The 23,782-nt window shown below is 47.5% G+C and overlaps 1 protein-coding gene, 1 non-coding gene and 1 pseudogene across 2 annotated transcripts; 1 reads left to right on the forward strand and 2 right to left on the reverse strand.

Moving 5' to 3' along the window:
- Positions 1 to 11,256: 11,256 nt before the first annotated feature.
- LOC103640240 (dnaJ homolog subfamily C member 2-like) lies at positions 11,257 to 14,654 on the reverse strand (annotated as a pseudogene).
- Positions 14,580 to 14,660, reverse strand: TRNAL-AAG (transfer RNA leucine (anticodon AAG)). Its single transcript has one exon. It is a non-coding gene; the product is annotated as a tRNA-Leu (tRNA).
- A 4,566-nt stretch (positions 14,661 to 19,226) lies between these two features.
- On the forward strand, positions 19,227 to 21,348 carry LOC103640241 (uncharacterized). The gene is made up of 3 exons (XM_008662858.2): positions 19,227 to 19,787; positions 21,078 to 21,245; positions 21,334 to 21,348. The coding sequence occupies exons 1-3, from the start codon at positions 19,227 to 19,229 to the stop codon at positions 21,346 to 21,348; spliced, it is 744 nt and encodes a 247-aa protein (XP_008661080.2).
- The last annotated feature ends 2,434 nt before the right edge of the window (positions 21,349 to 23,782 follow it).

The raw sequence follows: 23,782 nt of genomic DNA on the forward strand, positions 1-23,782 counted from the left end.
AATCCCGCTAGAACTTTGGAAAAGGTCAAGGTTTAGCGAAGGGAAAAAGAAAAGGAAAAGGTAACGCCCGAATTTTGGCGAGTAAAGAAAAGAAAAATTCAACTGCAAAATTCGGGGCGTTACAAACCTATCCCCCTTAAAAGAATCTCGCCCTCGAGATTCAGGGCTGGCTAGCAAAGAGCTCCGGGTACTTGGCCATCAGATCATCTTCACGCTCCCAGGTTGCTTCTTCCTCAGAGTGGTGACTCCATCTGACTTTGCACATTCTGACGGTCTTCCTTCGGGTGACTCTATCTGCAACCTCAAGGATCTGAGCTGGCTTCTCAACATAGGTCAAGTCCTCCTGGACCTCAAGACCTTCCACTGGCAACTGCTCTTCCGGCACACGCAAGCACTTCTTCAACTGAGACACATGAAAGACATTATGCACAGCAGACAAATTCTCTGGCAAACTGAGCTGATAGGCCACTTCTCCACGTCTTGCAAGAATCTGATACGGACCAATGTAGCGGGGTGCCAGCTTGCCTTTGACTCCGAATCTTCTGACTCCTCTGATCGGTGACACCTTCAGATAAACAAAGTCTCCGACTTCGAAACTCAGCTCTCTTCTTCTTGTGTCTGCATAGCTTCGCTGCCTCGATTGCGCTATCTTCAGATTCTCTCGGACCATCTTGATGTTCTCTTCGGCTTCAAGCAGAATATCTGGCCCAAACACCTGCTTCTCTCCAGGCTGATCCCATTGCAACGGAGTTCTGCAACTCCTTCCATACAGCGCTTGAAACGGTGACATCTTCAAACTGGCCTGGTAACTGTTGTTATAGGAAAACTCTGCATAAGGCAATCTCTTGTCCCATCCGGACTGATCTTGCAACGCACAGGCTCTTAACATGTCTTCGAGAATTTGATTGGTTCTTTCGGTCTGGCCATCTGTCTGCGGGTGATAAGCTGAACTGAAATTCAGATGCGTGCCCAAGGCTTCATGCAACTGCTGCCAGAAATGAGAGGTGAACTGCGTTCCTCTGTCTGACACTATCTTCTTTGGCACACCATGAAGACAGACGATCCGAGACATATACAATTCTGCCAATACTGCACTATTGTAGTTGGTCTTGACAGGTATGAAGTGGGCTGACTTGGTCAAACGGTCCACTACTACCCAAATGGAATCGTAGCCGGCTCGAGTGCGAGGCAATCCGACTATGAAATCCATACCAATTTCATCCCATTTCCACTGAGGGATCTGCAACGGTTGCAACAATCCAGCTGGTCTCTGGTGTTCTGCCTTAATTCTTCGACAACTATCGCACATAGCCACATGCTCTGCGATTTCTCTTTTCATTCCGTACCACCAGAATTTCTTCTTCAGATCCTGATACATCTTCTCACTGCCAGGGTGAATCGAATAAGCTGTCTCATGAGCTTCCTTAAGAATCAACTCCCGAATAGACTGGACATTGGGAACACACAAGCGGTCTTTGAACCATACCACACCTTCTGCATCTTCTCGAAAGTCTTTGCCTCTGCCATCTAGAATCAATCGCCGAATCTCACTGATCTTCTCATCATTTTTCTGCGCTTCTTTGATTTCACGCTCCAAGGTAGGTTCCAACTCAACTGTGACTCCTCGCGAATTGTTCAGAAATCCGAGACTCAACCTGTCAAACTCTTTGGCCAACTCATAAGGCATCGGACGAGCGACCATCAGATTGACTTGACTCTTTCTGCTCAAAGCATCTGCCACTACGTTTGCTTTGCCGGGATGGTAATGAATCTCCAACTCATAGTCTTTGATCAATTCTAACCATCTTCGTTGCCTCATGTTCAATTCTGACTGAGTGAATATGTACTTCAGACTCTTGTGGTCCGTGTAAACATCGCATTTCTGTCCATACAGATAGTGCCTCCATGTCTTCAGTGCGTGAACCACTGCTGCCAACTCTAGATCATGGATTGGGTAGTTCTTCTCATGAACCTTCAGCTGTCGGGACGAGTAAGCCACAACTCTTCCCTCTTGCATCAACACACATCCCAAACCTGTGTAACAAGCATCGCAATACACCGAGAAGGGCTTGTGCACATCAGGCAAGACTAGGACAGGCGCTGTTGTCAACTTCTCTTTCAGCGCTTCAAAGGCCTCTTGGCATTTCTGGGTCCACTTGAACTCAACCTTGTTGCCTAGCAACGCTGTCATTGGTTTCGCAATCTTCGAAAACCCTTCAATGAATCGCCGATAATATCCGGCCATTCCAATGAAGCTCTTGATTCCTCGAGCATCCGTTGGCGCTTTCCAGTTTAGAATGTCTGCCACTTTCTTCGGATCCACAGCCAATCCTTCTTTGTTGATTATGTGACCCAAGAACAGGACTTCACTGATCCAGAACTCACACTTGCTCAACTTTGCATACAACTGGTGCTCTCGCAATCTCTGCAATACCATCCTCAAATGATCTGCATGCTCTTCTTCACTTTGAGAATAAACCAGAATGTCATCAATGAATACCACCACGAACTTATCAAGATAATCCATGAATACACTGTTCATCAAGTTCATGAAGAATGCTGGCGCATTGGTCAAACCAAAAGACATCACTGTGAACTCATATAAACCATACTTGGTAATGAATGCCGTCTTCGGAATGTCCGAAGGTCGGATCCTGAGCTGATGATAACCTGACCTTAGATCGATCTTGGAGAACACACTGGCTCCTCTCAACTGGTCGAACAGATCTTCTATTCTGGGCAAAGGATACTTGTTCTTGATCGTGACTTCATTCAAAGCTCGGTAATCAATACACATCCTCTTAGTACCATCTTTCTTCTCCACAAACAAGACAGGGGCGGCCCAAGGCGAGGTGCTTGGCCGGATGTAACCTTTCTCTGACAGCTCATCAATCTGCTTCTTAAGCTCAACCAACTCTGGTCCAGATATTCTGTAAGCTCTCTTAGAGATGGGGGCGGTTCCAGGAAGAAGCTCTATAGCAAATTCAACTTTCCGCTCTGGTGGCATACCCGGTAGATCCTTTGGAAACACATCTGGGAATTCAGACACAACCTTGATACTCTCAATTGGGTCTGCTTCACTGCTATCAACAGCCATCTGATAACAACTTCCTTTCTTTGGCTCGGGCGGGACTAACTCGGTCACCACTTCCTCTCCTAGTGGGGACACCAACTTGATTGTCCTTTTATCACAACTGATAACTGCCTGATACTTATCTAACCAATTCATCCCTAGGATGACATCTATTCCCTGAGTACCCATTACTATAAGGTTGGCGGGAAACGCTATCCCCCTTATTTTCCACACTTATATTCAAACAAATGCTATCGGCTCGAATTCTACCACCGGCTGAGTCAATTTGAATGGGGGTTAACATGGTAGTAGTTGGAAGATTATGTGCTTCTACCCATGATGCAGTAATGAAAGAATGTGTTGCTCCAGTATCAAATAACACTTCTGCAATATGGGAGTCGACTGGGAACATACCTACTATCATGTCGGGGGTCTCCTGAACTGCTTCAGCCTCCAAGTGATTCAATCTTCCATGATTATAGCGCTGCTGAGAGCGATTGCCTGCTCCAGGCTGAGACACATTCTGCTTTGCTGGGGCATTGGGGCCTGACTGCTGCTGGGCTGCCTTCTTCGGACATTGCATCACCCAATGGCCTTGCTCTCCACAGTGGAAACATGCCCTGTTTCCAACCTGAGCTGGTGCTGCCTGACTGTTCTGCTGATTTGCTGGGGCAGGAAGACGAGGTGCTTGCTGATTCTGCTTTTGAAACTGACCTCCTGACTGATTGCTCTGACGGTTCTGGTACTGATTCTGAGGATACTGCCTTTGGAACTGCTGATACTGCTGACGCTGCTGATGCTGCTGAGGTGGACGCTGGTTCTGCCTGAACTGCTGAGGTTGATTGCCTGAGAAACGGGGACGGCTGCTGCTTCCAGGCTGGGGTCCACTGATCTTGCGCTTACGATCTTCCATCTCCTTGCGCTTTCTCTCTGTCATGATTGCTCTGTCAATCAGGTGCTGGAATGTCGGGAAGGTGTGGTTCATCAGCTGATACTGCAGAGGGTCAACCAAGCCTCTCAGGAAACGGTACTGTCGCTTGGCGTCGGTGTTGACATCTTCAGGAGCATAGCGAGACAATTGCAGAAACCTGTCTCGATACTCACTGACAGACGATGACCCTTGCTTGAGGGCCAGGAACTCCTCCTTCTTCACTGTCATCAGACCTGCAGGCACATGGTACTGACGAAAGCTACCCCTGAATTCTTCCCAGGTGATGGTGTCGGGGTTGGCATGGGTGGCGAGGTAAGACTCCCACCATGACTGGGCTGCTCCTCTCAACAGACGGGGACCATACAAGACTTTCTCCCTGTCATCGCACTGAGCGGTATGCAACTCCTGCTCCACAGTGCGCAGCCAATCTTCAGCATCCATGGGGTCAGAAGAGTGAGCGAACGTTGGTGGATGACCTCTCATGAATTCAGCACGCTTGTCTCTGGGCATCTGAGGCATCTGAGGCTGGGGTGGTGCTTGCTGCTGTTGCTGCTGCTGCTGCTGCTGAATGGCGGCCAGAGTCTGACCGATGGCTTGAACTGCCTGAGTCTGCATCAGAAACATCTGCTCAATCGACATCGGGGGCGGGGGCGGCAGGTGCTGCTGCTGGGGCACCTCATCCTGCGGAGCGGCTCGCTCCTGCTGAGCACGCCTTCCTCCTCTACGCCTGTTCTCTGACATCTGCAGAGCGCAACCACACATCAGAACTGATCTGGCAAATCTTGCAGCATAAGAAAAGAGTATAGAATTCTCCAACAGCACTGAACAGATGAGCATCTTCACTGATCTCCAACACAGACCACACAGCTTCTCAGATAAAGAGGAAAGGAGAATAATGGGTTTCCCAACTATATAACTAACTTTATTGACATAGTATGTAAACCAAAATGCAGGGGATACCCACACTCTGGTGACAATCATTACAAAGATCCAAACCAAACATAGTCCATCATGACAAACATAAATGCACAGGATATAGCAAACTACCCTGTCTAACTAAAACTAACTAAGACCGAGACTAACGCTAAGACTGAAGCTTCCATGTATATATTTATTTCGTATTAATTACAAGATCCAACTCTAACGATCTATGGTTCTAGGTTTATCTTGGTCTTGCAGGCGGGATTGCCATAAGACTGGTGTCCACGCTGAGGTGAGCGGTACGGGTGCTGAGTCCCAACGGGAGCGGGGGAACCACCGTCCAGATAACGACGTTCCGCGCGCTCAGCCCGCAGCAGGGCGATCTCAGCACGAGCCCTACTCAGCTCGTCTAATGCATGGTCCAGCTCCGTGTTTAGCACGGCGGCTAGGTTGACTGTGCTGCTCAACCTAGGATTGCCCTCACCGACAGGTGAGACAATCACGCCTCCTGTGCTGCCAGATGAACGGCGGGGGTAATACTTCAGGTCAAGACCGTCAGCTGCCCCACCGAAAACCGAGCAGTAGTGCGAAAGCGCACGCCGTGCAGCATCTTGCATGGCTGCCTCAGCTGAGTCCCGCTCAGAGATAGAATAGTGCTCTGAACAGGCCTCTGCACCCTGGAGACTGTCCTCCGGGCAGCGCACCAAGCAAGTTGCCTCCCAGCGGTCCGGGTAGACCCCGCGACTATGCTGGTAGACCACACAGCGATACTCGACGGACCAAGTATGCCGGTCAAATGCCCGACGTAGCAGGGTGTCGAGCGCATCATGGAAGTGACACCCGCGAGCAGCGTCGCGAGTGATGGGTCGAGCAACCCATCCTTCCGGCTCAGGGTTAGCAGAGAAGTCGGTGTCGTGGCTCGAGCTGTCGTCGCCTCCTCCGTCGTCTGGGTCTCCTCCAGCAGCTACTCCAGAGGCTGGGGCGCCCAGTGGTGGTGCAGGGGGCGGCTCCAGAGGAAGCACAGGGGAGCAGCTCCTCACAGACTCTATCTCCTGGTGGAGCGAGAGGGAAGAGCTCTGCTGCTCCTGTCGTCGACGTTCCTGCTCCTCACGCAGGCGGTGGTGTAGTCTCTCCAAGTGGCTGGACTGTCCGGCCACAGGACGGCGAAGCGGACGCTCAGCAAGGCGGGAGGGTAAGAAGGGGATGACTGACTTTCGTGCAGTGTGTCTAAGTCGAGCCATCTACAAAAGACATCGCAAGCAAAAGGGTGAGAACAGAATTAATGTGACCAGCAAGTAATGAATCATAAGTAAATGAAGGATCAGAATAAAACATAATTTTCAGCAAGGTATAATATGTAGTAGAACATAGGTTTGGTCAGTAGGACCAACTTTTGAAGAGATATCAAAGTCAAGGCAGGGACAGAGGTCTATAATCCTTAGAACGACCATTCTACTCTAGGTTAGCGGTCCTACAGTCAGCACGGCTTTGATACCACTTATGTCACACCCGGTTTTTAGAAGGCAAACCGAATGCGAACCATGTACGTGCCAGGATCAGTTATTCACGTACACAGCAGTTACATAATATGGACATCATCACACAGTGCTCAAATAGTATTAAAAGGGGAAATAATAGTCGATTACATCATACGTCTGAGACGTCCATATAGTTCTTACAATAAATCAAAGTGCGGAAAAGAAACGTAGATAACGCGGCCTTCACAGGCAGCCGACTGGGGGTTGCCGCTAACCCACACCTAGAACTCGTCGTAATCTTGGAACTCCTGGAAGTCTCCTTCCACAGCTTCATCTTCGCCTGAGCAGTGGTTGCAATGCTGACAACCTGGGGGGGGTTTGGTGTGTAGAGCAAGGGTGAGTACACATCAACATACTCAGCAAGCATCCTGTTTGGCTGTAGTGGACTAGCTTTATGTGGGGATAAGTCAAGCAGTTGCTTTTAGTTGGTCAGATTATTATTTACTAGTAGAAAGCCAAGTTTTAGCATTACCCAAGTTATTAACCCGATGTACCCTTTCCAAACGGAAAGAATACCACTTACCAGCACCATAGTCATAACCAAAACCATCAATCTCATAACCACCTGTACCACAATGTCTCTGATCAAGTACCACTAATCACTGGAGCTCCCTTGGCCGCTCATAACCGCGAGCACGGCTGATATATCAGTTTCATAACACTCTGCAGAGGTTGTGCACTTTACCCACAAGCCGTGATTCCCTCTTGCCTCGGGCCGATCAAACCCTTAAACACTACCAAGGTGAATAGGCAGGGTTTCACTACGTAGCCTTTACAAAGATTCCCCGGGGCTGTAGCCACCCGTTAGGTTTCCTAAATGCACCGCACTCCTCCCCAAGGGGCGAACCCAAACTTGGCAGAGCGAGCCGCATACACCGAGCCCCATTGACGGCACGACGGCTAAGTGAACTACACCCCGGATCCTCTAATTATTCAGCTAAGGGCACCCCATTCCACCCTCATGGTTGCACTGTTTTCCCGGGCGGTCATCCATAGAACAGGTCCTTACGGAGAGGCACTCGAGAAACCGCTCGAGTCCCCTTGAAAACCACAAGTATAATCATAATAAGAGAAGGGAAAACAGCGTATCATAGATAATCACATCATGTTCATTGATTAGAGTTGAGCAATAGCATCAGACTAAGTAGTAATAATCCGACCCAAATAGGTAACCAAGGACATGGATAACAAAAGCTAGTCAATCCTTAGGGATAAATGTGTAATGCGGGAGGTGAATTAAAGAATGAATAGGACAGAGATAGGTCAAAGGACACTTGCCTCCACCAACCGACTGCTGCTCAGGGGCTTCTCCTGCGAATTCCTCGGGCTCTTCGACCGGATCGTTCTCTATGCGAGCGCAAACATACATACATCCATCCACATATTTAATACAAAAGAACAGTACACCATACAAGATAACAAATAAAGTGAATATGCACCAAGTATGACATTCGATAACGCATTTGTTATGGCTAGAAAGAAACGGGAAAGGTCTCGCAGGGGGTTAAATCTTATGCACTAATGACACAATTGGTTTTTAACAAAATAATTCTGTTATATATATTTATATATACTGATGGAAACCTAATCACTTTTAGTTGATCAACATTGCACAGGGTAAACAATTAACTACGTGAATCAATAGCATAACGAAATTTTAAATTAAACTTCCTATTTTCCCATAGCATGAACAGTGATTAGCCTACTTAAAATACAGTAATTATGATCACAGAAAGTAAATAAAATAAAATAAAAAAAATAAAAAAAAACAGAAGGGGGGGGCGGTTGAACCGGCCCTAGGGCGGTTGAACCGGCCCTAGGCGGGGCGCGCAGGGGCGGCCAAGCCGGCCGAGCAGGGGGGGCGGGGCGGCCGAGCCGCTGGGCGCGCAGGGGCGCGGGGCAGGGCGCGGGGCAGGGCGCGGGGCAGGGCGCGGGGCGGCCGAGCGGCCGAGCCGGCCATGGGGGCGCGCGCGGGGGGGCCGGGGGCGCGGCCAAGGGGCCGAGCGGGCGGGGTGGGGCGGGCGGCCGAACCGGCCATGGGCCGAGCGGCGAGAGGAAGGGGAGGGAGGAGAGGGGGAGGGAGGAGAGGGAGGAGGGGGGGGGGCTCACCGGTGTCGGGGATCGACGGCGAGGGGCGGCCGGCGGCAGGGGGCGGCGCGGTGACCTAGGGCAGGGGGCGGGCAGGGGGTAGGGGCGGCGGCTTAGGTGGGGAGGGAGAAAATGAGGGGGGAGAGGGAGAGGGTTAGGGAATAAGGGAAAGAGGGGGGGGCGGCTGGGCCTTCCAGGCCCAAGAGGGGGGGCGCGCAGGGGCCTGGGCCGGCCGGGGTCGGCCCACGGCGCGGGAGAGAAAAAGAGAAGATTAGAGAGAAAGAGAGAGAAAGAAAAAAGAAAAGATTACTTCTCTGTTTTCGAAATCCGATCTTCCTACATGAATGCAATTGCACTTTCAAAGCAATCAAAAGAAATGCAAGGTTCGGCATGGTGCATCAAACAACATAAAGTATTTAGGGTTTTCATACGTACGGGAATTCCAAACCGAATCCCGCTAGAACTTTGGAAAAGGTCAAGGTTTAGCGAAGGGAAAAAGAAAAGGTAACGCCCGAATTTTGGCGAGTAAAGAAAAGAAAAATTCAACTGCAAAATTCGGGGCGTTACACCAGCGGACGGTCCGGCAACGCCGAAGAGCCGCGGCGACCACGTACCTTCAAACCACGACGACCAGAAATAGGTACGTGGAAAACTAACACGTTCAAGGCAACTGGACAGTTGGTAAAATCCAGCCCGACCTTTGATCAATTATTGTCTAAATATGTGAAAAAGAAGGCTGGCCTTAGCGACCGGCCACCAAAGCAACCTCGCTTACCCACCCAGGTGCGACAGCAGGTTAGGTCAATTGGACCACCACACCAATCGGAAAGGACGGGAGGTCATAATGTTCAGTTAAGACCTAACGTACCTGCATGGACACCTCCACCACCATATCCACCTATGACATATCCATACACATACATACCTCCACCATATGTCCCAAATCAAATGTGGGGCATGCCACCATACCCATTTGGGATGCCACAGTACCCCGCTTGGGGGGCACTCCAAACATCTGTATTCATTAGGTTGACACCTCCAGTACAAGACCGATTGAGAGCCCCTCAATCTGGTCCACGACCACAGGCCCATCAAGATTGCCGAACAACTCGGCCCCAAAGGCTGACTAATCCGGCAGGGGGCATACAGCTACAACCTCCAATAGTACGAAAAAAGGAGACGTCATTAAAATAGGAACGACATATGTCGTCGTACAACAAAATAACAAAGGGCCGATGATTTTTGGTGAATCGGCCAACACAAACAAAAAAGAAGGAACGGTTGTCGACAAAACAGCCGATCTAAAATACTCCATGCCCCGATGGTGCCCATTGGGATTGACGCGATCACAAAAGCGAAGATTACAACGCCTTAGAGCAAAGGAGAATCTGGAGAAGGAGGCGGAAAAATATTCAATGACACGCATCCGCAGTATCCACCACCACAAAAGAGATGGAGACCAAAGGGCGTTGAGGAAAATCAAACGACCACAAAGATAGAAAATAAAACAACAACTGTGCAGCTCTTTGCAGGTATGGCAGACAGTCTGGCTATAAAGACCGGACCAACCGTACAGGACGCGGACCGTCCGACCCCTGAGGCCGAATCATCCGCAATACACCATGACACCTGCAAGGACGTACCAACACCCATGGAGGAAGACGACCTACAAGGAGAAGACCTGGTATGACGCAAGGTAAAGGGGTCACGTCCGTTGTGATGAAAGCAAGGTGACGAATTGGTCAGGACCAGTATGACGCTCGGCGGTGTTGGGACTGACAATTCGATCAAAGCTAAAGGGGTCACGTCTGTTGAGTCAACCATTAGGACCAATGCCACTGCGTACCATCCTAGTAAGTGGCAAGATGCCTAAGAAAACCGATGTGATACATCGAGTTAGTTGCTTTTGGTTCGCTCAGCTCCACCAAAAGGCAGGGGGCATATGTTCGACACCAAAAAGAGAGGGCGGACGGTCCGCGCGTGCGCATAACAGATTAGGGTTCCGAGTTTTTTGCTGTGTTTGTTGGCTAGATTCTTGGAATTAGCTCGGAAAGTTTGTTTGTAAAGGGTCCAGCCACCCTCCTCTATAAATAGAGAGGTATACGGCCGATTTGTAATGATCAATTGAATCAATACAACTTCTATTCCGCATTTATTTCTAGTACAATTAGGAGTAGTTCTAGTTTAGCCACTCGATCCCCAAATTCTCCGCTTCTCTTCGACTCTACGTCGATTAGAGGAGTCTAGGTCGGCCGGCCCGAGCCTAGACAACTCCTAGAATCTCTCCTCACCGACGGGGTCCCTCCCGGGAGCGAGATCCAGGCGCCGCCGACGATCTTCCGCCGCCCCTGCGTACGCGCGGACCGTCCGCCCTTGTGCAGAGAGCACCGCCGCGCCTCGCACCAGGCCGCGGACCGTACGGCCCCTGCGCGCGGACTGTCCGCCCCTGTGCAGAGGGCACCTCCACCGCCACGGTTCTTGTTGAGTGTTTGGCGCTCCGAAAAAGCGTCAACAGGCATCATCCTACGGCTAGCCACAGTACAACAACTCTGGTGGCCTGGCACAATAAAAAATGAGTCGTCACAGTTCCATAACAAAATTATCCGCACCAAGCAGTAGCCCCCAGCAAAGATGCTAAACCCAATCTATATAATATCGCCATCTTCCTTGCAAAATGTACTTCGAGTGAGGTAATGCCTCTCAGTCTATTCCCCAGTTTTCTTGCTCCGGCAAATTATCTCTCATTGCTGCAACCTTTTTCTTGCACTGGACTACAGTTTTACCTGGGACAGCAGCAGCCACGCGTTCCCATCTTTGGCTTGCATCCTTGGGAAAAGCCTTCAAAGCTTGGAGTAGAGCCAGAACCTGCGCCTCTGTCCAGGCATCTGGATCAGCCACAGATGGTGCTTCATCTGGGACAGGATCAACGACAGCTTTCCCATTGGCTGTCTGGCTACTCGCAGGTTGTGGGGCCTTTGACGATGCAGTCCTAGCTCCCTCAGTTGAGGAACTAATTTCATCTCGGGTCCAAAGAGGTGAAGCAATAGATTGGGCCTGTTTGCACTTCTCAAGGAAGGAGTCGAAAGCTTTCGATGAGTCTGGCTTCTACAAAAGAACACTCTCGGCGGCCTTGCGAATTTCCTCAACCGATCTATTAGTCCTAATAAATTCTGAAACAACCTCCCATCTTCTAGAAGTTCCCTTAGGATACTTTTGGATTGCTTTACTAAGAATCTCAACCTCTTACTTTTTTTAACGTAATGGCATGATCTCTGACTTTCATTTAAAAAAATGGAATTAACTCAGTTTTAAGAAAAATCGGGCCCAAAACCTATACAGAGCACACAAACAGCTTAGAGAACGGCAATCCCACACACAACTCATCTAGAGTTATCGTTGCCGAGCTCGACACAATGGACAAGCAGCTCAGACTCTGCAAGCCGAACCGACAGGCAACATACGAGTGGATTAGGACATCAACACGCCGACACCATACCAACTCAGCACGACGACAACAGAGAAGCACGCTGAAGCGAACACCACCACCACACAAACAACACACCCAACAAAACACTACACCACCACAAACTGGGAGAGGAATCGAAAGAAGCCGCCGCGAACTGCGCTGCCGTCGTCAACGCTGTGCCACGCCAAAAGCCGCAGGCTTCTGCAAGCCTGAGCGACACCTCAAACTCCTCCACCAAGGGAAATCACCCTCAAGCCAGGCGCATGAGCGTCGATCGCCGGCTCACACTCCTATGCCAAGGACATAGAAATCACCGCCCACCGGCACTGTGGGCACCACCGCACCAAGCGCATCAGCTCAAGACCTCCATCACCCATGGCTCCTCTGCACCCCCCTGCCAACACGGATCAAGCGCACCTGCTCTGCCGCTGCGCGCGAGCAACACCACCAACCAACCACCGCCACTACCTGACTAAGACGAGCCTCAGATGTGGAGCCTCCAAGGAGGGCACGACGCCAATGGCGCCGCCGTCGCACGTCCACGGATGGACAGGGTTCACACCCTCCAGAGCCCCATGCAGTAGGGAACATGATGCCTCCCAATGGTGCCCCAGCAGGTAGAGCGACGCCACAAGGGCATCACCACCATCGCCACTGACATAGACATTAGTGAAGGCTTACGCTCGACTCAGCACCATGCCTGCCACATGTTCTTGCCCAAGCCAGTAGCCCGCTCCTCTTTGCCTCCGCATCGACTCCACCGGAAGAAGCCCGGCACAGCCCGAAGGACCACCACGGCGCCACCAGGACATTCCACACTATTTGCTTCAATTTTCTTCTCTTCCTTTGATGAACTTTCATTGCGAAGTGCATTGCTCATCATCCTGGCATTTTCAGCTGCATCCTTGCCATCCATTCCATCACATAGCTTCTTCAGCTGTTCCATATCAAGTGAAGCACATGTTGATTCAACATCTTCTTTTGACATACCAAAGTGGCTATCTGCAACCACAGGTGCTGCAAGAGTGCACAAACGAGTTTTCTCTTTGCGGAGCAGCTTCTTCTCTTTCTCCTTTACCTTCTTCTGATGTAGAGCGGCTTCTGCAACTTTCTTGGACTCTTCTTCTTTCCTTACCCTTTCTTCTTCAGCAGCTCTGGTTGCTTCCTCTTCTTGCAATTTCTTTGTCAGATACTTTGCCTCCTTTCTCCTCTGTTTCTCAGCTTTCTGCTCCTCTTTCCTCATCTGGATTTTTGGGTCTTTCTTATAAACATTGTCCACAAGAGTGCGTACCCGCGCATATTCTACCTTTTTGGCCTTCTCCTGTGGCATTGCATTCTGTCTCTCCATCCATCTCTTATGTTCAGGAGATTCAGCTTGCTCCAAGTCATACTCATCATCATCTGAAAATTCCCTCCAACTCTTCAAGTTGTACCAGAAATTGTAGAACTTATCAACATCCTCTATAGGAGTAGTATGATCTCCTAGAGAAGGAATAGGCTACATAACTGACCAACGTCTATTTCTCATGAAGGCTGGGCCAAAAACCTTGAAGAAGGCTTGTGGGGAACAGTCTATTGGGACATTATCATCAAACTCATTTGTAGAATCATAAATCCTCCTAGATGGCCTTGAAATGATTCTCTATCTCATCCTTTTTTGCTTGCTTTGCTTCCTCTGTTATCTCTACAATAATCGATGAAGCCTGCTTATCTGGATGATGTTTGAGAGCCATGCCCCGATAACTTCTTCGTATCTGATCTTCAGTGGCCAAGAACCTCTCGTGCCCCAACACAAGTAATGCATAGTGATCCTGTTGTCGACAACCAGATGACTTCTTCCCTTTGCCGCTAAAGGTATCAGAAGCAGTATTAAAATCTTGGCTTTTATGATCCTATGAGACGCTGGGATCATCAGTTTCTTCTTCATGCTGCCTATATAAGACCAAGAAGCTTCATTGCTACAGCATGGAACGAATGACCAGCAGGTTCATATTTCAAAGCTTTAACATGCAGGCAGTTTGATGAAACATACAAAGGCACTCCATCTACAATATCCTGGGAGTAAGTGATCAGAAGACAACTCTTCTGGCACTCCGTATGCCAATGCTTTCAAATTGTGAACAAAGCTCCTGGGTCAAGATAAACTGATACAGCCTACAGAAATTAACAAGTCAATTAGCTAGATACTTAGCAAATTAGTTCCAAACTAAAAAACAGCACCTTGAAGTACAAAATATACAACACTTATAATCAGTAATCAGTTGAGCCCAACAATAATAAAACATAAAATAATAAGCTAAAACTGACGAGAGTGGAAATTGAATCCACGCCTGCAGAAAAGAACTTGCAATTGAGCTCTTCAGTGGTTAGCAATAAAAATTGGATAAAACTCACGCCGTCAAAAAGTTAGAAATAAAACTGGACGAAATAGAGAAAACTGGCGGAGAGTATATTTGAAACGCTTGAGCAGTTGAGCTCGTGAAAGTGTTAGAACTAAAAAATCGGATACATTTGATCTTGTCAAACGGTTAAAAATTAATTTTGCATAAAACACAAAAAAAATGACGAGAGTGGGATTTGAACCCACGCCCTTTCGGACCAGAACCTTAATCTGGCGCCTTAGACCAACTCGGCCATCTCGTCAATGTTGTATATTGGTAATGAACATATTGATACGCCTAACAACTTTGCCCTAGAAGGGCGTGTTTTCGAGTGCTCGCTCTACACTATTTTTTTACGTGGACGGGGTCGGGTGCTGTGCAGGCGCAGTATACGCGAACGCTAGGGTCCACAGCTCAGTAGCTGAGGGAGCGCTGCGAGCGCTGGGCGTGGGGCCCATAGGGCACGACGCCGAGGCGAGACACGTGGGACGGGCCCAGATTGTCGGCGCTGAGGGTGGAGCCATGGTACCACCAGGTGTCTATATTAGATTTTTAATAAAGTAATATAGATTTTATGGATAGAGAAGACATGATTTGTATTGGATCAAACATATACGTTGGATTCATACAACCGCTAACTGATACAATGACAGTTGCATTTCTCAAGTAGGTTTGCCTTCTTTGTAGGGGTGTTTATTTCCCTAACTAAAGTTTAGTATGTACAGTGAGATAAATTTATTAGACCTAATTAATCTATGATTAACAAATGCTTATTATAGCATCACATGATTGAATCATGGACTAACTAGACTTAATAGACTCGTCTCATATATTAGTAGTTATCTATGTAATTAAATTTATAATAGAGCTATATTTCATACTTCTAACTAGTTCATGTGCACCATATGTGTACCGAATTTGAACTTGCAATTTTGTATATAATAGTAGTAGGATAGGAAGTGTCGGTGTTTGGACCACGGGTCCTTGACCAACTAGTAAATTGTGCACGTGTGAGAGCACCTAGAGGGGGGTGAATAGGTGATCCTGTAAAAATCAAATACTTGTAGCCACAAAAACTTGGTTAAGAGTTAGTGCAATAGGACCAAGTGGCTAAGGATCGATCTTTTGTGAAACACAATGGTCACAAGGAAAGACAACACAAAAGACACAGTGATTTATCCCGTGGTTCGGCCAAGTATAACACTTGCCTACTCCACGTTGTGGCGTCCCAATGGACGAGGGTTGCACTCAACCCCTTTCAAGTGATCCAATGATCAACTTGAATACCACGTTGTTTTCCTTTCTTATACTTTCTCCCGTTCGCGAGGAATCTCCACAACTTGGAGCCTCTCGCCCTTACAATTTGATGATCACAAAAAAGCATGAAAGTGAGGGAGGGGAGAGCAACACACACAAGACTCAAAACAAGAGCACAATCACGCACACAAGCCACAACTTGAGCTCACAACACAACTCGAGGAGTTCTCTACTCAAATGGAGCTCAAGTCACTATCTCAAAGAATCGAATGCGCTAGAATAGAGTCTTGGTGCTTAGAAATGATCAAGGAATGCTTGGGTGACTTCTCCATGCGCCTAGTGGTCCCTTTTATAGCCCCAAGGCAGCTAGGAGTCGTTGGAGGCATTCTTGGAAGGCCAAAGTTGCCTTCTGTCGGGTGGCGCACCGGACAGTCCGGTGTGCCACCGGACAACCACAGTTCATGTCCGGTGCGCGATTTCCTTCCATTCCTGGCGCAACCGACCGTTGCAACTTCGCACTGGTTGGCGCACCGGACACTGTCTGGTGCCCCCAGCCGACCGTTGGAGCGGGCCACGCGTCGCATGCGGATTTAGCGGCCGACCGTTGCGCTGGCGGCCGTTGGCACACCGGACAGTCCGGTGAATTATAGCCGTACACCGCCGAAGTTTTCCCGAGAGCGGCCAGTTCGCCGGAACCCAGTCTGACACACCGGACACTGTCCGGTGCACCCAGACCGAGCAGCAGTTGGTTGTACACAGCCAACTCCTTTCCAATCCTTTTTCTTCTGTTTCTATCACTTAGATACAATACATTAGTACCCAAATCAATGTACTAAGTCTTAGAAACATACATTCTTGTTGATTTGCACTTCATTCATCATTTGGCATATAATAACCTACTTAATATGTGTTGGACACTTAATCACCAAAATATACTAGAAATGGCCCAAGGGCACATTTCCCTTTCAATCTCTCCCTTTTTGGTGATTTATGCCAACACATCAAAAATCAACAAATAGAAGTGCAGCATCAATGCAATTGAGAACAAAAATAGTCTTTGACAAGATTTGACATATTTGGATCGTTCTTTGCCACCACTTGGTTTGTTTTTGCAAATCAAATTCATTTTCCTATCTCTAAGTCAAACACATTTGTTTGGGCACAAAGAGAGATAATCCGAGAGTAAAAATGATTAAGAGCCAAAAACTCCCCCTTTTTCCATAATCAAACCTTCTCCCCACAACAGACCAAATTTTGACAATAAGAGTATTTTGACAAATAAAAAGTTCTCAAGTGGTAGCTGATCCATTTGCTTTGGCCTTAATTTCTCCCCCTTTGGCATTAAGCACCAAAACGGGATGATTCTTGGCCCTTTAACCTTATTGTCTCACCAAAATTGTCAATTAAGAGCAAAAAGGCAATAAGAGCGTAGATATGAACTTGGAGTTAATACCGGAGTGTAGTGGAAGTCTTTGCATGATCTAAGTTCACCTTTCCCTTTCAATTCACCTTTGATACTACATCAAGTAAACTCAAGCACAAATGTTAGTCTCAAAGGGTCAAGTTGTAGCACTTCTCTCCCTAAATATGTGCATTACTCACACATGGACTTGTGAGGTCCAGGGATCCCTTGCACAACTTGAGCACCAGAAGTAAACAACAAATCTCATAAATGCATAAAGTAACTTGATCAAAGGCATTAAACACATGTATGTTGTAAATCAATCCAAGTTACGCGAATCTAAGACATTTAGCTCACTACGCAGCCTGCAAAAGGTTTTCTCATCTAAAGGCTTGGTAAAGATATCGGCTAGCTGGTTCTCGGTGCTAATATAGAACACTTCGATATCTCCCTTTTGCTGGTGGTCTCTCAAAAAGTGATGTCGGATGTCTATGTGCTTGGTGTGGCTGTGCTCAACAGGATTATCCACCATGCAGATTGCACTCTCATTGTCACATAGGAGTGGGACTTTGCTCAGATTGTAGCCAAAGTCCCGGAGGGTTTGCCTCATCCAAAGTAGTTGCGTGCAACACTGTCCTGCAGCAACGTACTCGGCCTCAGCGGTGGATAGGGCAACGGAGGTTTGTTTCTTAGAACTCCAAGACACCAGGGACCTTCCTAGAAATTGGCACGTCCCTGATGTACTCTTCCTATCAACCTTGCATCCAGCATAATCAGAGTCTGAGTATCCAATCAAGTCAAAGATAGACCCCTTTGGATACCAGATCCCGAAGCAAGGCGTAGCAACTAAATATCTAAGAATTCGCTTAACGGCCACAAGGTGACACTCCCTTGGATCAGATTGAAATCTAGCACACATGCATACGCTTGCATAATATCCGGTTTACTAGCACATAAATAAAGTAAAGACCCTATCATAGACCGGTATGCCTTTTGATCAACGGACTTACCTCCTTTGTTGAGGTCGACATGTCCGTCGGTGCCCATTGGTGTCTTCGTGGGTTTGGCGTCCTTCATCCCGAACCGTTTGATCAAGTCTTGTGTGTACTTCATTTGGGAGATGAAGGTGTCGTCCTTGAGTTGCTTCACTTAGAACCCAAGGAAGTAGTTCAACTCTCCCATCATCGACATCTCAAATTTCTGTGTCATCACCCTGCTAAACTCCTCACAAGACTGTTGGTTAGTAGAACCAAATATTATGTCATCGACATAAATTTGGCATACAAAGAGGTCACCATCACAAGTCTTAGTGAAAAGAGTTGGATCGGCTTTCCCAACCTTGAAAGCATTAGGAATTAGTGTCAGGTACCATAATTAGGGGTACCCCCAACACTCCTGAACTCGGCTGGTAATCACCATCAGCACAAGCTGCAGAGACTGATGGTCGCAATTCAGGTCAAGGCTTCGTCTACTCAAGGGACGCAATCTCGCCTCGCCCGAGCCCAGCCTCGGGCGAGAACAGTAGTCCCAGGTGAATTCACGCCTCGCCCGAGGGCCTCCTCAGCAACGGGCGCACCCTCGACTCGCCCGAAGCCCAGCTCGGACAGTTCATTGTTTGCTTGAAACTTGGTGGCATAGGGGATCGTCGTGGCGTTGATTTTTTCCCAGACGCTGCTGATTATTCTAGGTCGACGCCGGAAAGTTCATGTAAGACCACATGTATTGATTATTGTTTTTGCTATCGATTAAATCATGTGGAGCCGACCTGTCCATTTAATCAGAGTACATGTGATTAGGTTTCATCTGGCTCAGACATAGAGCCATGAATATTCGACAATCATTGTTGCAATTGATTGAGTCGTCGTTAGACAATGATGACGAAATTAGTTTCGCCGAGTATCATATCTTTCGTCAGCCTTCACACAGTAAAAGAAAGCATGGTGGATCTATCCCCGGACATTTAGTTAAATTTTGAGACAGACAAGCAGGACATGCAAGAATGTATCAAGATTACTTAGCAGACAATTCTACGTTTAGCTTAACTGATTTCAGACGAAGGTTGGTATAATTATCGTTTGTTTATCTATTTTGGATCATGCGTAAATTATTTAACTATTCATATTTTCGATGACCAGGTATAGAATGAGTCGCAATCTATTTAAACGTATAATGGCTGCAGTAGAAGATCATGATGACTACTTCAAGTTCAAGTTCAATGCAGCCAGTACACCAGGATTAAGTTGTTTCCAGAAAGTCACCGCGGTATTTCGTATGATAACATATGGAGTAGCTGCGGATGCTACAGATGAGTATGTTCGTATCGGAGAAAGTACGGTTATAGAGAGCCTGAAAAAGTTCGTGAAGGCAATTATTAAAGTGTTTGGGAATGAATATTTGAGAGCACCTAATGAAATGGATACATCTCGGTTACTTGCAATTGGACAAGAAAGAGGATTTCCTGGAATGCTTGGTTCTATAGATTGTACGCACTGGAGGTGGAAGAATTGTCCTTCATCATGGCACGGCATGTATTCAGGCCATTTACATGAGCCTACAATTATATTAGAGGTTGTTGCTTCACAAAATCTATGGATATGGCATGCATTTTTTGGTTTGCCTGGGTCGCACAATGATATCAATGTTCTTCACCGGTCGCCACTATTTTCAAAACTTGCTGAAGGGCAAGCTCCACAAGTTTACTACAACATCAACGGACATGACTATACCATGGTGAAAGTCGCCTAGAGGGGGGGTGAATAGGGCGAATCTGAAATTCACAAACTTAATCACAACTACAAGCCGGTTAGCGTTAGAAATATAATCGAGTCCGAGAGAGAGGATGCAAAACAAATCGCAAATGAATAAAGAGTGTGACACACGGATTTGTTTTACCGAGGTTCGGTTCTCGCAAACCTACTCCCCGTTGAGGTGGTCACAAAGACCGAGTCTCTTTCAACCCTTTCCCTCTCTCAAACGGTCCCTCGGATCGAGTGAGCTTCTCTTCTCAATCAGTTGAGAACCAAACTTCCCGCAAGGACCACCACACAATTGGTGTCTCTTGCCTTGATTACAATTGAGATGATCGCAAGAAAGAATGAGAAAAAGAAGCAATCCAAGCGCAAGAGCTCAAAAGAACACAACAAATCTCTCTCACTAATCACTAAAGCCTTGTGTGGAATTGGGAGAGGATTTGATCACTTTGGTGTGTCTTGTGTTGAATGCTTAGCTCTTGTAAGTAGTTGGAAGGTGGAAAACTTGGATGCCAATGAATGTGGGGTGGTTGGGGTATTTATAGCCCCAACCACCACAAAGTGGTCGTTGGAAGGCTGCAGACGCATGGCGCACCGGACAGTCCGATGCGCCACCGGACACTGTCCGGTGCGCCAGCCACGTTAGCAGACCGTTGGGGTTCGACCGTTGGAGCTCTGTCTTGTGGGCCCGCCTGGCTGTCCGGTGGTGCACCGGACAGGCCCTGTAGGCTGTCCGGTGTGCCACCCGCGCGTGCCCTGCTCCTCTGCGCGTGCAGGCGCGCATTTAATGCGTTGCAGTTGACCGTTGCGCGTGAAGTAGTCGTTGCTCCGCTGTCACACCGTACAGTCCGGTGTGCACCGGACATGTCCGGTGAATTTTAGCGGAGCGGAAATCCGAAGCTGGCGAGTTCAGAGTTGGTCTCCCTTGGGGCACCGGACACTGTCCGGTGGTACACCGGACAGTCCGGTGAATTATAGTGAAGCGCCTCTGAGAATTCCCGAAGGTGCGAAGTTTAGCTTGGAGTCCCCTGGTGCACCGGACACTGTCCGGTGGCACACCGGACAGTCCGGTGCGCCAGACCAGGGCACACTTCGGTTGTCCCTTGCTCTCTTTGTTTGAACCCTTTTTTGGTCTTTTTATTGGCTTATTGTGAACCTTTGGCACCTGTAGAACTTATAGACTAGAGCAAACTAGTTAGTCCAATTATTTGTGTTGGGAAATTCAACCACCAAAATCAATTAGAGAATAGGTGTAAGCCTAATTCCCTTTCACATGGGTTACTATTTAGCTAACGGAATATATCCATCGTGGGCAACCTTTGTCAAAACTATACCAGAACCACAAGGGAATAAGCGAAAATATTTTGCTAAAGCCCAAGAAGCTGTAAGGAAGGATGTCGAACGTGCATTTGGAGTTTTACAATCCCGTTTTGCTATTGTTCGTGGGCCGGCTCGTTTTTGGGATCAGGAAACATTAGGTGACATAATGAAAGCATGTATTATTATGCATAACATGATTGTTGAAGACAAGCATGTATTAGAGAATAGGTGTAAGCCTAATTCCCTTTCAATCTCCCCCTTTTTGGTGATTGATGCCAACACAAACCAAAGCAAGTATAGAAGTGCATAATTAAACTAGTTTGCAAAATTGTAAGTGCAAAGGTTACTTTGAATTGAGCCAATATAAATACTTATAAGATACGCATGGATTGTTTTTTTTATTTTTAACATTTTGGACCACGCTTGCACCACTTGTTTTGTTTTTGCAAATTCTTTTGTAAATTCTCTTCAAAGTTCTTTTGCAAATAATCAAAGGTAAATGAATAAAAGTTTGAGAAACATTTTCGAGATTTAAAATTTTCTCCCCCTGTTTCAAATGCTTTTCCTTTGACTTAACAAAACTCCCCCTCAATGAAATCTCCTCTTAGTGTTCAAGAGGGTTTTAAGATATCAATTTTGAAAATATTACTTTCTCCCCCTTTTGAACACAATAGGATACCAATTCGAAAATCATTAGTTTTAAAATTAGGTGGTGGTGCGGTCCTTTTTGCTTTGGGCTAATACTTTCTCCCCCTTTGGCATGAATCGCCAAAAACGGATACTTTGAGTGAAATAAGCCCTTTGGAAACTACTTTCTCTCCTTTGGCAAAAAGAAATGAGTGAATATTATACCAAAGTCGGAGAGTTGCTCGGAGCGTCGGCGAAGGATGAGTTATGGAGTGGAGTGGAAGCCTTTGTCTTCGCCGAAGACTCCAATTCCCTTTCAATATACACCTATGACTTGATTTGAAATTCACTTGAAAACACATTAGTCATAGCATATATAAAAGAGATATGATCAAAGGTATATTTATGAGCTACGTATGCAAGACGTCAAAAGAAATTCCTAGAATCAAGAATATTTAGCTCATGCCTAAGTTTGTTAAAGGTTTGTTCATCAAGTGGCTTGGTAAAGGTATCGGCTAATTGATCTTTAGTGTTAATGTATGCAATCTCGATATCTCCCTTTTGTTGGTGATCCCTTAGAAAATGATACTGAATGACTATGTGTTTAGTGCGGCTATGCTCAACGGGATTATCCTCCATGCGGATTGCACTCTCATTATCACATAGAAGAGGAACTTTGGTTAATTTGTAACCGTAGTCCCTAAGGGTTTGCCTCATCCAAAGTAACTGCGCGCAACAATGGCCTGCGGCAATGTACTCGGCCTCGGCGGTAGAAAGAGCTACGAAATTTTGCTTCTTTGAAGCCCAAGACACCAAGGATCTTCCCAAGAACTGGCAAGTCCCCGATGTGCTCTTTCTATTAATCTTACACCCCGCCCAATCGGCATCGGAATAACCAATTAAATCAAATGTGGATCCCCGAGGATACCAAAGCCCAAACTTAGGAGTATAAACTAAATATCTCAAGATTCGTTTTACGGCCGTAAGGTGAGCTTCCTTAGGGTTGGCTTGAAATCTTGCACACATGCATACGGAAAGCGTATGTAACACCCCAGGTGTTACCTTGGCTAGAGCCCACCTTGGCACTAAAGGCTGTGATCACATGTGGTAGAGACTTAAGGGAACATATAAGAACCTTGGAGGTATTGTGTTAATCAAGTTGTTAATGGCCTAAGAAGTATTAATCAAACCCTTGCACACTTATTACCTTGGATAAGAGGGGGAAAGAACCCTAGGCCCTCCTAAACCCTATCTCCCATACCCTGGTTAAGGGGGGGAAAAGAGAGTAAGCAAGATGCAAAACATGAATGATCTTTAGCAAAGCCCTAACTAACCTTATAACCATCAATTAGGGGAGGGTAATATTGCAAAAGACCCCTGGAGAAACCCCAATTCAAATCTCCAAGTGGAGAGAGGGCTAGAGCTCTCTATTTCTCTCTAAGTCCAATTTTTAACCCTAATCTAAAGATCAACCGTGTTCACTTTGAAGATGGCACCAAAACCACTTAGGATCTATACCAAAAATGTGGCATACCACCTAAGGCACCCCCTGGAAAAAGTGGAAACCGAGACTTTGACGTTTGACAGGTCTTGGCATCAGTTTTGTCGCGATGTGGGCAGTGAGACAAGCCAGATTTGGTGCCCGTCTATCTCTTGATCTAGGGCGTATCCTCCATTGGAACTCACACATGAGAGATAGCCCTAGGTGCCAGGAAGAGGTCTGCGCCGGATTCATGGCAAGATTCGCACGTTTGTGATCTCTGCACGTGTTTGAACAATGGAAGAAACACACCTCCACGTGTTCGACGCCTTCTGCCCGCGCCAGAGCACGCCCGCGCGCGCCCCGGCATGCCCAGCGCCGCGCCCAAGCCAAGCCAGCGCCATGGCCCGTGCCCGCGCCTATAAAGCCCTCCCAGGCGTCGACTGTACTCTTCCGCGCACACTCAAACTTCACCGGAGCTCAGCTCGCCGCCGTTTGCCCGTGCGCAGCGTGTCCACGGCCGCCCGATCCTCTGCCACCGTAGATCG

This window comes from Zea mays, chromosome 9 (assembly GCF_902167145.1).
Source record: "Zea mays cultivar B73 chromosome 9, Zm-B73-REFERENCE-NAM-5.0, whole genome shotgun sequence".
NCBI lineage: Eukaryota > Viridiplantae > Streptophyta > Magnoliopsida > Poales > Poaceae > Zea > Zea mays.

Excerpts from the sequence above, each read along its gene's own strand:
- LOC103640241 (XM_008662858.2), top strand. The coding sequence starts at position 19,227 with ATGGCTGCAGTAGAAGATCATGATGACTACTTCAAGTTCAAGTTCAAT. Across the intron at positions 19,788-21,077 it reads ACGGACATGACTATACCATG|CACATGGGTTACTATTTAGC; the intron begins GTGAAAGTCGCC and ends CTAATTCCCTTT.